This window comes from Drosophila mojavensis, unplaced genomic scaffold (assembly GCF_018153725.1).
Source record: "Drosophila mojavensis isolate 15081-1352.22 unplaced genomic scaffold, ASM1815372v1 contig_80, whole genome shotgun sequence".
Taxonomy (NCBI): domain Eukaryota; kingdom Metazoa; phylum Arthropoda; class Insecta; order Diptera; family Drosophilidae; genus Drosophila; species Drosophila mojavensis.
In genome coordinates, this window is record NW_025318906.1 from 964,480 (window position 1) to 976,627 (window position 12,148).

General features: G+C 44.6%; 1 protein-coding gene across 24 annotated transcripts in view; it reads left to right on the forward strand.

The window, feature by feature from the left end:
• Positions 1-12,148, forward strand: part of LOC6578319 (alpha-protein kinase 1) — a 48,730-nt gene that overhangs the window by 32,000 nt on the left and 4,582 nt on the right. For 6 of the 24 annotated variants that reach the window (XM_032730488.2, XM_032730492.2, XM_032730499.2 and 3 more), the window contains exons 4-14: positions 1,245-1,318; positions 4,418-4,875; positions 4,939-5,196; positions 6,103-6,183; positions 6,273-6,611; positions 6,827-6,841; positions 7,038-7,152; positions 7,703-8,542; positions 8,890-10,521; positions 11,298-11,434; positions 11,778-12,071. In XM_032730488.2, the coding sequence (XP_032586379.1) occupies positions 1,245-1,318; positions 4,418-4,875; positions 4,939-5,196; positions 6,103-6,183; positions 6,273-6,611; positions 6,827-6,841; positions 7,038-7,152; positions 7,703-8,542; positions 8,890-10,521; positions 11,298-11,434; positions 11,778-12,071 (4,243 nt within the window). Of the gene's footprint in view, positions 1-1,244; positions 1,319-4,417; positions 4,876-4,938; positions 5,197-6,102; positions 6,184-6,272; positions 6,612-6,826; positions 6,842-7,037; positions 7,153-7,702; positions 8,543-8,889; positions 10,522-11,297; positions 11,435-11,777; positions 12,072-12,148 lie in introns of those variants that run through there. The other 18 variants (XM_032730511.2, XM_044010618.1, XM_032730512.2 and 15 more) reach the window with 13 other exon arrangements.

Consider the following 12,148-nt stretch of genomic DNA (forward strand, 5'->3'; position numbering starts at 1 on the left):
GTATAGCTTGCTTAATATATAAAGTCTTTCTAATGCATGCCTCACATTGAAATTACAATATAGCCTCCCCCAAGTGGGATTAATGTGGTTTACGGCCGCTCAAGTTCAATTACAGTATATCCTCCCTAAAGCAGTCACTCGTTAAGCCAGGCAGCTGAGATGCTCAAAGAGCTTACAAATTTGAGATTCTCTTTGTTTTTTATGGGACAGACTTTACTGTACTTGAAAGTACAGTGAACTGTTTTTCATTCACATTTCATGTTTGTTTCTTTTTGCCCGTTTTCTTTTCCCTCTTTTCTTTTCTTTTTTTTTTTTTTTTTTTTTTGGCCATTTGCCTGGGTTTCGCGTGTTGTTTATAGTTGATTCTGTTTTGTTTTTAACGCGCAGACTTGGCCCCGATTTGTGACGCCAGCGGCGCTGTCTAAGCATATGCAATACATACATACATATATATATACGATTATATACTCTTATACAGCTGCTGATTATGTATATAGCATACGCCTTGCATTAATCATGAAATCATGCTAAAAAGTCTGCGCTGTCTGTTGTCTGTGAAAGAAATTCTGCGCCAAGTGTTTGCCCAATGCGCTTGACACACATACGCACCGTTGCCCGTTGTCACTCGAGCTATAAAGAGAGAGAGAGAGAGAGAGAGGCAGAGAGAGGGAGATAGAGAGAGTGAGAGACCTAGAGCTAACCAGACCAACCAGATCAGATCACATCACAGCAGCAGCAGCCCAGCATCTTCATCTTCATCAGCTGCAGTCCCTCTTTGGACTGTCTGTCTGTCTGCCAGTCAGACTCTCTCTCCCTCCCTCTCTCTCTCTCTGTCTGTCTCTCTATCTCTGTCTGCTGCCTCTGCCATTTTCAATTGAAATGTCGCCCACGGCCAATAAAGTTTGTTGCAAAGTTTATTAGATTTGCAGTCGTCGCACTATAATCAATGGCATCTTTACTTTGCCGTTTTTTTCCTCTTTGCATACCCTGTACATAAAAATGATGTGCTCGAGTGGCATTGTGCGACTATAAAAGAATCATCTCACAAGCATTTAGTTCATAAATTTAAATTCAATGATACTTTTATTTCTCATTACTTGAAATGTTTCCCTTTGCGTATGTCAACAATTTACTCGGAGAGGCAGATCATGAAAATTCCTATTTAAAGGGTATCCCCATCAGTTATCCATCCATCTCCATCTTTCTCTGCTGTTATAATCTTTGTTTGTTTTGTATGTTTTCAGCGCTGCTATTCAGGCAATTGCCGCCTATTTGGATGCCTTCCAAAAGATCGCCGATGCAGCAACCAATTCCAGAGGTAAGTTCAAAAGTCGTAAACCTCATAGCAGAAACAAATTTCTGCTTGCCAATTATCCGTGTAAGCCTTTGGGCTGTGTGCCATGTGGATGAGGTACATTAGAAGGGGTTGGGTAATAGAGGCACAATGCCAAAGCTAATTTCAAAAGTCGTTAAAATATTTAAAACAGCTCTATTTGTTTGCCAGCCTTTAAGCGTATCCTTCGGGCTCTATTTCCTATGTATTATAATTACCCTAGGTGCCCCCATCTATTACTTTACGATCAGCTGTTAGGTGCACGCTCTGGGCTTGAAGGGAGATTGAAGACATTTATCTAACGCTTTGCCATCCATGCATGCCTTCGATTCCTCTAGCAAGAGGTGTATTGAGTTCCATTAGGTACCATAGGCACATCTAACAGTTGAAGTTCATGCCTTTGGGCTATTCGACAAGGTACAATGGGTTACATAGGGGTACATTCACCCATTATTAATGCGTATTTGGCGTGGAGAGTGGACGACGAGGCGACGACGCCGACGCCGACTCCGACGCCGACGTCAACGTTGCGCCGGTCATCGATCTGAATAACGCCTGCTCAGAGTTCTCTGTTCGGGTTCCGATTCTGTTGCTCACGCATTTTCTATTTTAGCTATTTATATTTATTTATTTGCGCCTGCCTCTTCACGCTGGCAGCTCTGATTATGCAATTGCTGCTCACCTGGGCGGCCACAACAGCAACAACAACAACAACAACAGCCACAACAGCAACTGAAAACGGGAAGCGACAGGCAGCTCCAGCGAATTTGCTTTTATTTCAACTGCTCTTACGCTCTGTCTTTATGGTGGGCAGTAATAGAGTAGACTAGAGCAGAGTGGGGAGAAAGAGAGAGAGAGAGAGAGAGAGAAGACATTATCCAGCTGAGATCAAAGACCACTTAGAACTTAGAACGACTTGAGCAGCCGCTGTGGAAGTAGACAACATGTATTTATATGTCTATGGCATTTCGAGTTGTTCAAGTTGACATTTTGCCAGTTACAGTTAGTTAAGGTGGATAATTGCAAGTTTTGGAAGAGGCCTTAGATCGCGATTTAGACGGGCGACTGGATATAGCTGTGAAATAGAATTTGATAGTAATCAAAAGTGCTAAGTCGTTACAGAGAACATACAACTTGATATAGAATGAGAATATTGAGTTTTAGAGTTGCATATATAGAAGAGAAAATAGAGAAGCCTATCGAGTTCTATCCTATGGAATAAAATCATTCACCTATAAGTAAGGCATTCAGACATCGTTTCTTAGCTTTCTCAGTCATTCAAGTGTTTACTGTATGTCTGTTTACTCTCTGTTATATATTTACTTAAAGTACAGTAATCATTTACTATATTGAACTATTACATATTTCATAAACCAACTCTATTTAGTCTACTGTCCTATTAGTCTATGCTTCGACTGGATATTTAATAATGCAAAACTCTAATTGAAAGACTTACTTAACCAGCTCATTCATGTACCCATCAATCAGGATCCATTCTCTTCCACGCAATGGGCTTTGTGTTTAATGAACTCATTTTTATGCCTTCAATATTTTGTCCCACGTTGACAGAGGCTTACCCTTTTCATAGCATCATAAATACTTGTTCATATATCAATAAATATTTCATGAATTGATTAAAGCTCTTGATTGAACTGTTTATGTTGTTCTCTCGTAATTATTCATAAATTTATTAAAAATGAATTTGTATCCGTTCTCGATTCCCAATGCGATTCACTATTTATCTTTTATGTTTGCTTGCCTATCTCGCTCTCTCACTCGCTGTCTCTCTCACCCTCTCTCTCTCCCACTCATATGCGCTCTGGCTCATTTGCATATATTGATTTCATGTCACGTCTGTGCTTGCATTTCGCTTGCACGATGAAGCGCATACGCCCCGTTTGCCACCATTCACTCACACAGCCCGCCATAAAAAATAACGGCTAGGAAGGACTACGATTTGGGGCCACCCTCATGATGTTGTCTGTCTGGCACATCAGGCACTCGCTGTACTTTGCACTCACTAAATGGTTTCATTAGTTTTAGTGGTTAGTCGGCCCAAGTAGCTAGTAGAAGTGCGGCTCGGCTTGGTTCGGTTTGGTTTGGTTCGGTTTGGTTTGGTCTGTGCTCGGTCAAGCCTGCTGCACAGGACAAGTGTCAATTGTCTTTTGCGATTGTCCTCAACGAGGGTGAAACTCAGTAATTTGCACATGGTTTTTGCCTGCAGTGAGGGTGGTTGTGGGCATAGCCTGACGGGTGGGTTGTCCTCCATATACCCTGCAGACGTGGGTAACATGAGAATATGCGAGGTATAGTTCCAGTCTAATATGCTGATTAAGTTCATTTTATGCACTAGCTCAGTATTTTTTGGCTTATACAAAAATAGGCATTACAATCAAAGCGACTACTTGAAGAGGAAGCGCATTCACTAGTCGTTTACTCCCCACACTCTGCACTCAATTCAATTAACTTGGATTTGTTGACGTCCATTAAAAACTTTATGTGGGATTAGCGTTTAGATGTTCTCGCTCGCTGTGCCTATCGCTCTGTTTGAGGGTGCAGGGTATCATTTAGTCTGCTATGCTCTATGGTTAAACACAATTCAATTAACTTGGATTTGAAGGCGTTCATAAAGTGCTTTATGTGGGATTTGCCTCAAGCATCATATTTAATGAAAGCACTACTGCGGTCCCTCCATCGTCTGAAAGAGAGGCGAGCAGAAATCAATAGGATAATAGAGCAGCAAAGGCGACTTTGGCAAACGATAATTAGGTTTGAAATATAGAAAGACAGAGAGAGAAGATGGGCAGAAGCGTGTCGCTTGCTTAGATAGGCAGCTGCCCAAAGCGTCGCAAGTAGCTGGCATAATGGGCACACACGAGAGACGAGACAAGGCGAGCCGAGTGAAGCCGAGACGTAAGACCGGTTGTTGACCGAGTTCTCAGTTTATCCAAATGCCGTGTGGCATGCAACGGCAGCAATGCAACGTATTGTAATGGGGGTATGCGGTGCCTGGCCATGATTTCCGACAGCTGAAATTTCGCACAGAATTTAAGCTCCAACTTGGTCGTCCATCTCTGCTTCCAGGTGCATCCAAGGAGATCGGCACCGCCTTGACGCGCGTTTGCCTGCGCCACAAGGCGGTCGAGACGCGCTTGAAGACCTTCACGAGCGCCATTATGGACTGCCTTGTGCAGCCGCTGCAGGATAAGATCGAGGACTGGAAACGCACCGTGGCCACCATCGATAAGGACCATGCCAAAGAGTATAAGCGCTGTCGCAGCGAGCTGAAGAAGCGCTCCAGCGATACGCTGCGCTTGCAGAAGAAGGCGCGCAAAGGACAGACGGATAACAGCCTGCAGTCCCTGATGGACTCTCATATGCAGGATGTGACACTGCGTCGCGCCGAGCTGGAGGAGGTGGAGAAGAAGTCCCTGCGTGCGGCCATGGTCGAGGAGCGTCTGCGCTTCTGCAGCTTTGTGCACATGCTGCAGCCGGTGGTGCACGAGGAATGTGAAGTGATGTCCGAGCTGGGACATCTGCAGGTAAGTAACGAATAAGTTCCGACTTTGCTTCAATTATTAATTATCGGATTCCTTGCCTTGCAGGAGGCCATGGAGTCGATTGCTCTGGTCACCAAGGAGCCGACCGTGCTGCCCCAAGCATCGGAGGAGCTCATACACGACGCTAAGGCCAGCATTAATTTGTATCCCGAGTCGCCAGGCGGCGGCTCTGGCTCGCAGGGCGGCGGCTGTTCCAATTCCTTGGGCTCCCGCAAGAGCTCCGTTTGCTCCATTAGCAGCATGAACAGCAGCGGCTCCAGCAACTCGCCGGGTCATCATCACTATCAGCGTTCGCTGTCGCAGGTGCGAAGCAAATTTTCACTTTAAGATTGTGCAGCAAAATTACTCGACTTAAGCAATTGGTCGTTAATGAATGGTCACATAGAATGTAGATAATTGTGATACTTCAGCTGAAAACTTAACATTTTCATATGTGTTGCTTACTCACTTTTGTACCTAATAAGTTGTAAATTATTTATAATCGCATACGTTCATAGTTCGTAATATTAGAATGCGATATCGAAATGTATTATAGGAATACTTCCCAGTGTTTATTAGAGCTCATGCTCTTTGTTTTGTACAACAGTGCGATATTTCGCTAAAGTATGTATACAACTTACATAGTCAAGATACGTATATAATTCCTCGTTTAATCAATGGTAGAATGGTAGGAGTTTTGTCCACCAGCTGAAGCCACAAGGCGTCTTCTCTTAGTCGAGTTATCGCAACTTTCTATTGTTCAATTTTTATGATTCGAAATTGATTTGTTTGTCAGATATTTAATTAATCGATGGCCCAAGCAAAGCATGTTGCTAATTTAATTGTGATTAATTTATAATTAGAGCTTAAACTGTTAACAGCTGATATAAATCTGAAGTGTAGTAGACTTGGAAAGCGAAAGTAAAGTGGGTTAACCTTTTTCATTATGTACGAAATTACATTTATGCGAGGGTAGTCTGACAAAATCCCCAACAACCAAATATATTTTATCATATAGTGTAAGCAACCATTATCTTGATTCAAATATATTTATATGAATATATCCTTATGTATATATTGTACGACCAATTGCTTAAATCGAACTTAATTTTATCGCTTGTTGTTATTTGATTTTGGGACTTTCATCCATAATGTTAATTGTTCTGCGTGTCTTTTGTGTTTTTACGTTTGTTTACTTGTATGTTTATTTATTTGTATTATTTTTTTTAGTTTGTAACGCCCGCAATTCGCTTGAAACCTGGTGAATCCAGTGATAGTGGCTTTTGCTCATCGCCCGCGCTAACAACACAGGTTCTCATTTTGATTTATTGATTTGTGTTTTCTATTTCGCGAGTTGTGTTGAGTCTGTGCTGACGATAATATTGTCTCTTTCGGAATAGGCTTCCACTGCAACCAATCAAACACATGCTGTCTCCACTTGGCCGCCACATTCCCAGGATGCTGTTGACACTCTGCCACCGACTGCCGATCGTCCGCACACGATTTCCACCACCTACGAGAAGGGACATCAGCGTCCGCCCTTAACTGTATACACGTTCCAAAACCCCGAGACCATACACGAGTCCAGCAGCAGTGGCAGTCTCATAACAGCAGCTGCTCCTCCCGCTGGAGCTGGAGCTGGAGCAGCGCCTGCTGGCGGAGCTAATTCGGGAGGTCAAACGACGCCTGCTCCACAAAAGTCACCAGCTGCATCGCTGAGTCGTCCGCCGTTGCCAGTTGTAAGTTAAGACTGTACATGTATGTGCGAGGTGTGCTCGAAAAGTAAGCTGTATATAATTCTATGGATGTAATTTTGGAAATTCTCGATGAGCTTACTTTTTGGGCACATCTGCTAAATACTCTGTGTCTATCTATCTATATACATCTAGCGCTTAAGTTATTTCTTATTATCTGTTTGCTGTTCCGATTCGATACGTTCTATATATCTATATAGAAGCCGGCACATGTGGTAAGTGGCAGTGAATGAAAGAGAGAGAGAAAAGGAGAAAGTAGAACCTACAGCGCGCTCTCATTTGCATGCGCTAAACCCTGCCCAGCTCACCATAAACAGTTGCCTTCGCCTCATTTCCGAATCAGCTTTTCTATCTTTCTATATATGCATATTATGTTGTATCTTTTACTAACCGTTTCCTCATCACTTGCAGCGCTGCTCCTCGCTGGAACGTCCGCTGTCTGCGCAGAGCAATCATCGACAGAATAGCGGACAGAACTTGCTGCAGCGCCAGTGCCCCTCCCCGATTCCGGCTCATATCACGAAAGGTAAGCTAGGAAAATTCTATATATTATATAAATACCTTAAGCAGATATCTATGTATATATGACTCGATTCCGTCTGATGTCCGTCTGGAAAATTGTCGTTCTCTTCTCGACTGTAAATCAGTTTACTCTATCATCATCATTATATCAAGATTCTATTGAATAATTTCACCCAGCCTTAAATACATGTTTTAGTTTGATTATTTTTGATTTTTTCAATTTAAATATTATAATATTTCATACATACTATATGCTATTTATAGGTCTACGTGTACTACATCATATATGTTCTATGAAAATATATACATTATATCCTAAGTCGTCTCTGTCTGCTTGGGTATTTCCTCTTCGGCAGTTGTCGAAGGGAAACCTTGTTCTGTTTTCTTTTTTTGTCTCTACCATGTTGTGTCCTAGTGTGCACGCCTTTAATGCCTAATCCATTGAGTCTTACTAATCAAATCCTTGTGCTTGTCGCCATGCTGCTCTCTCTCTCTCTCTCTCTCCCAAACACCATTCGCATGTCTTTAAATGTCAAACACTCACGCACACGCAGAGCTGTCCGCCGCACATCATGCACAGCAGCAACAGCAACAGCAAACACAGCAGCAGCAACAGCAACAGCAGACCACGCCCACCTATGTTAACATGTCTGAGCTGGCAGCTATGAAACTAACCAATCAGCAACAGCAACATCAACAGCAGCAATCACAACAGCAACAGCAGCAATCGGCAACACCTTTGCTGCAGCAACAGAGCAGCATCGATTCAATAAGTTCACAGCACTCGAACGACTCGTCGACGAGCTCACTGCAGCAGCAACTGTTGCAGCACCAACAGCAACAGCAGCAGCAGCTAGCACACATGAATCACCATCAGCAACGCGGCACACGCTCCCATTCCATATCGTCGTCGGTGTCCTCGAATACGGCATCATCGCTGCACTCGCATCCATCCATCGACTCGGCTGTTGTTGGTGCTGCTGCTGCCGCTGCCAGCAACACGACGCCATCGAGCGGCTGCTCGACGCCACAGAATCACTATTCACCATTGTTAACCAACTCACCCACGTCCACTGCCGCAGGTACTCCCAGCAATGGCAGCATTGCCAGCGGCCTGGGCTTCGTCTACCAGGTCAGCTCGCCGACTCCGCCCGCCAGCGCCGCCCCCGAGGTGCTGAAGATCACCGAAGCGTCATCGTCCACAACGCCAGACACGGATGAGCGTTCGCGTGCCTCGGTGCTGCAAAAGGCCTCGATGTTTGAGAAGCAAGCAGCAGCAGCTGCTGCCCCGCCACCACCTCCTGTTCCAGCAGCAGCAGCAGCAGTAGCCGTTGGCCCAGGAACAGCAGGACGACGTGCCGAGGAGCTGCGCGCCGTGGAGCAACAGGAAATGGGTAAGTGTTGAAGTCTTGAGTCTTGAGTCTGCTGCACAGTCTGCATCCCGATTGTTTGCAATCTCCCCCGCCCCCACCCTCACTTTTTGAGTCCCCAGCCCCCGCCCCTTTCTCTTGATTTTAAGCATTTCGTGATTATCATAATAAAAACTTTTACTTTCTTCCGTTTTCTTTTGGACTTTTTTTTTCGATTCCTCCCTCTGCTCGTTTGATTTTGTCTCCCACCACCACGCACCATCTCGTTTCGTATAAAAAAAACCAAACAATATATATTGCACCACACAACAACAACTACAACAACAACAACAATATCTCCACCAACCAACCAAAAACTACAAAATAATTAGACAAATCTTTCGAAGATTCAATACAAGCATTAAATAATTTAATTGGCGAATTAGACTCCTTTCAACGTGAGATCGATGAGGGCAAGGGCAAGCAGCACAGCAGCAACAGCAACAGCAACAGCAATAGCAACATCAACAACAGCAGCAGCAACAACGTTAACAACAACAACAACAGCGGCGCCTCCAGCAGCAGCAGCAGCAACGAGAACAACAACACCAACGAGTTGTTGCTGCTGCCCGGCAACAACATCGATTGCTGCGCCATCAGCAACCAGACGAACTCAAGTGGCTGCGGCACCGACATCTCCGACACCACCTCCGAGGAGCTCGGTGCTGGCGACGGCGATGCGCAGCGGCAGCGTCAACTGGGCGCCAGCGACTCGGAGCTGAGTCGCTGCTACGTGAGCGAGACGAGCTCGTTGACGGGCGGACTCCTGGCCGGGGGCTACGAGAATCCCACATTCGCGCACTTTGCCAGTCGAGAGGATCGCGACGCGGACATGGCGCCTAGGCATGCGTATGTGGACTCCTGCAGCGATGGCGGCAGCGCAGTCGTTGTCATCTACGACCATCAGATACCCAATACGCCGGACATTGAGTTTGCCAAGCAGAACTCGGAGATTGTGCTGATGCGCACCAAAGATCCGCAGCAACTGCAGCTGCACGAGATGCGCGAGCTGCAGCAGCTGCCTGACAATCTGGCTGGTTCACCTGAATCACCAGATGGCATTGGTGGCTCCAGCGTCTCAACGGCAACTGTTGCGCCTGCCAAGCAGCGCCTCTCATCGTTTCGTGCTTCCAGCGAGCAGCAGCTGCAGCTGCTCGGACGCGCCAGTCCGCACAGAGGTACGGAAAAGTTTAGCCTTAGTCTAGAGCAGCAACAACCACAGCTGCAGCAGCAGCAGCAGCAGAAGCAGTCGCAGCAGTTAGCGAGTGATAGCAGCAACATTGCAGTTCGGCGTCCTTTGCCGCCCAAGCCAATAAGCCTGAGTATATTCAATGAAACGGGCAACAGCAACTGCAACAGCAGCAGCAGCAGCAGCAACAAGCCAGTGATACCTAGAAAATTTGATTTCAAGGCTGATTTAGATGCCAAAATACGCAAGCAGAAGCTAAAAGTGCAGCAGCAATTGCAGCAGCAGCAGCAACAGCAGCAGCAAGAGCAACAACAACACTCACCAACAACACCAGCAACAACCAACAGCACAACAACAACAGCAAACTGTAATATCACTAAACCGCCTGCCCTTATTGCATCCGCATCCGCATCCGCATCTGCATCTGTGAACAGCATCAACAACAACAACATTAATCATAGCAGAACAGCAACATCTAATCACAGTCAATCATACACAACAGCAACATCAACAATATCCAATGCCACAGCAACAATTGCAACTAAGCTGACATTGCCAGCATCAGGTTCATCATCAACCTCATCATCATCTTCATCTACATCAACATCATCGCCCACATCGACATCATTAGCCACATCAGCTGCGCCCGCCTTGTTGCCCACTGTGCCTGCCAAACCAAACGCCAACTCATTTGTGTGCCCCACTGTCAATGCCCATGCCACAATCCCAGCTACAGTAAAGCCCTGCATAACGCCCAGGCCGGCTTCGTTGTCGGGTTCGTTTCGTTTCTTTTATATTTTCGTTTTGGTTACTCTCACTCGCTTTTCTTCAGTTTTCCTCACGATTTAACCTTGGAAATTTTTGGTTTTCCTCATTTGATTTTACCGGCTTTGGTTTTCTGCATAAAATAAATTTTCTTTCAGTTTTGTTCCACTCTAATTTGTGTTCCTGTTTTTTTGTTGTTCGTCTTAACCTGGCTTTTGGAGGAAGTTCTTAACCAATTTCGCTCATCAACTCACACAGCACCATTTACATAAATACAATTACAACTATATATATATATCGAGGCTAAAAAATGTTAGGGAATGCTTTCGATAAATCTGGATTGCAGCTCTATCTCAAATACGATCTACAAATATTTTGATAGCCCTGATATATATGTATAGAATGCTCACCTACACAAAGAAAACTGCACGTTACCTGCGACTAACTGCAACACAGCTTAATACTAAACTATACAAGTATATATAATACCGTAATAAACGCCAGAGTCCTGTGTATAATTGTGTTCGTCTGGTCCGTAGGCTTCACAAATAATCTGCAAAATTGTTGGGAAACTTGTCTAGAAATATGTAAATTTCCCGTCTTGGGTATCGGAGTGTATCTAATATGCGATTGAATGTTGTGACTAGAACTGATGTATATAACAGACATACAGCTCTATATATATATATATACTATATGTGGTGTGTTCTACTGTGTGTGTATATAAAACGTTAATAAGCTAAGCGTCTTTATGAAAATCTTTGCTAATATGCCTCAAATTCACAGGAGGAGGTGGAGGAGGAGGCTTAGGAGCGGCAGGAGTTGGCTCCACACGCATTGCGCGTCGTTCTTCCATCAATCAGGCCAAGCCCCCGCCGCCAGTGAGACGCAGCTCCTCAGTGACGCCCAGCGTTAATAACGGGGTAAGTTTAGCCAGGAAATTAATAAGTAACAACAAATTAATTGAAGCTAGTTAATAATTAATTAGGTTAAGCTTAAGCTAAGAAAAAAAAAAAAAGATTGTGAAACTAAATTTATTTAAGTTGCAGCTGCAACAACAGAAAACTGAATTTTTTAGATATAATTACACAAATTATTAATAATTATAGATTAAATAATTGAATTGATACTAACAGCAGCAGCACTGCTAACAACAGCAACATGAATCAATTTTTGACTTAAGTTGAGAGTCTTCTACGATCAGCACACAGTTTTCTATTTTCTATTATTCCTAAGTTAATTTTCATTTATTGCTTATGATTTAAGTTGCAACAGCAACAGCAACAACAACAGCCGCCGCAGCAGCAGCAGCAATTGCCGCTGCAGCACAGCAACAGCAACAGCAACATTAGCAGCTCCAGCGAGCATTTGCCACCGCCTCCTGCGTTTCTGCTAGAGGCTGCCACTGCGATGCCCAGCTCGGCGCTGAAAGTGTCGGAGACGGTGCGCGCGTTGGCTGCTATGCGGCATCAGCCTGCCTCGCCCGTTGCGCTGCGTCGCATTCAACAGCAGCAACAGCAGCAACAGCAACAACAGCAACAACAACATTCTCTACAGCAGGTGTGTGCTTCTATTCTACGGCTTGATCTATCTGCTTTCTGCACATTATTTATTTTTACTTTGATTTCGTTTTCATT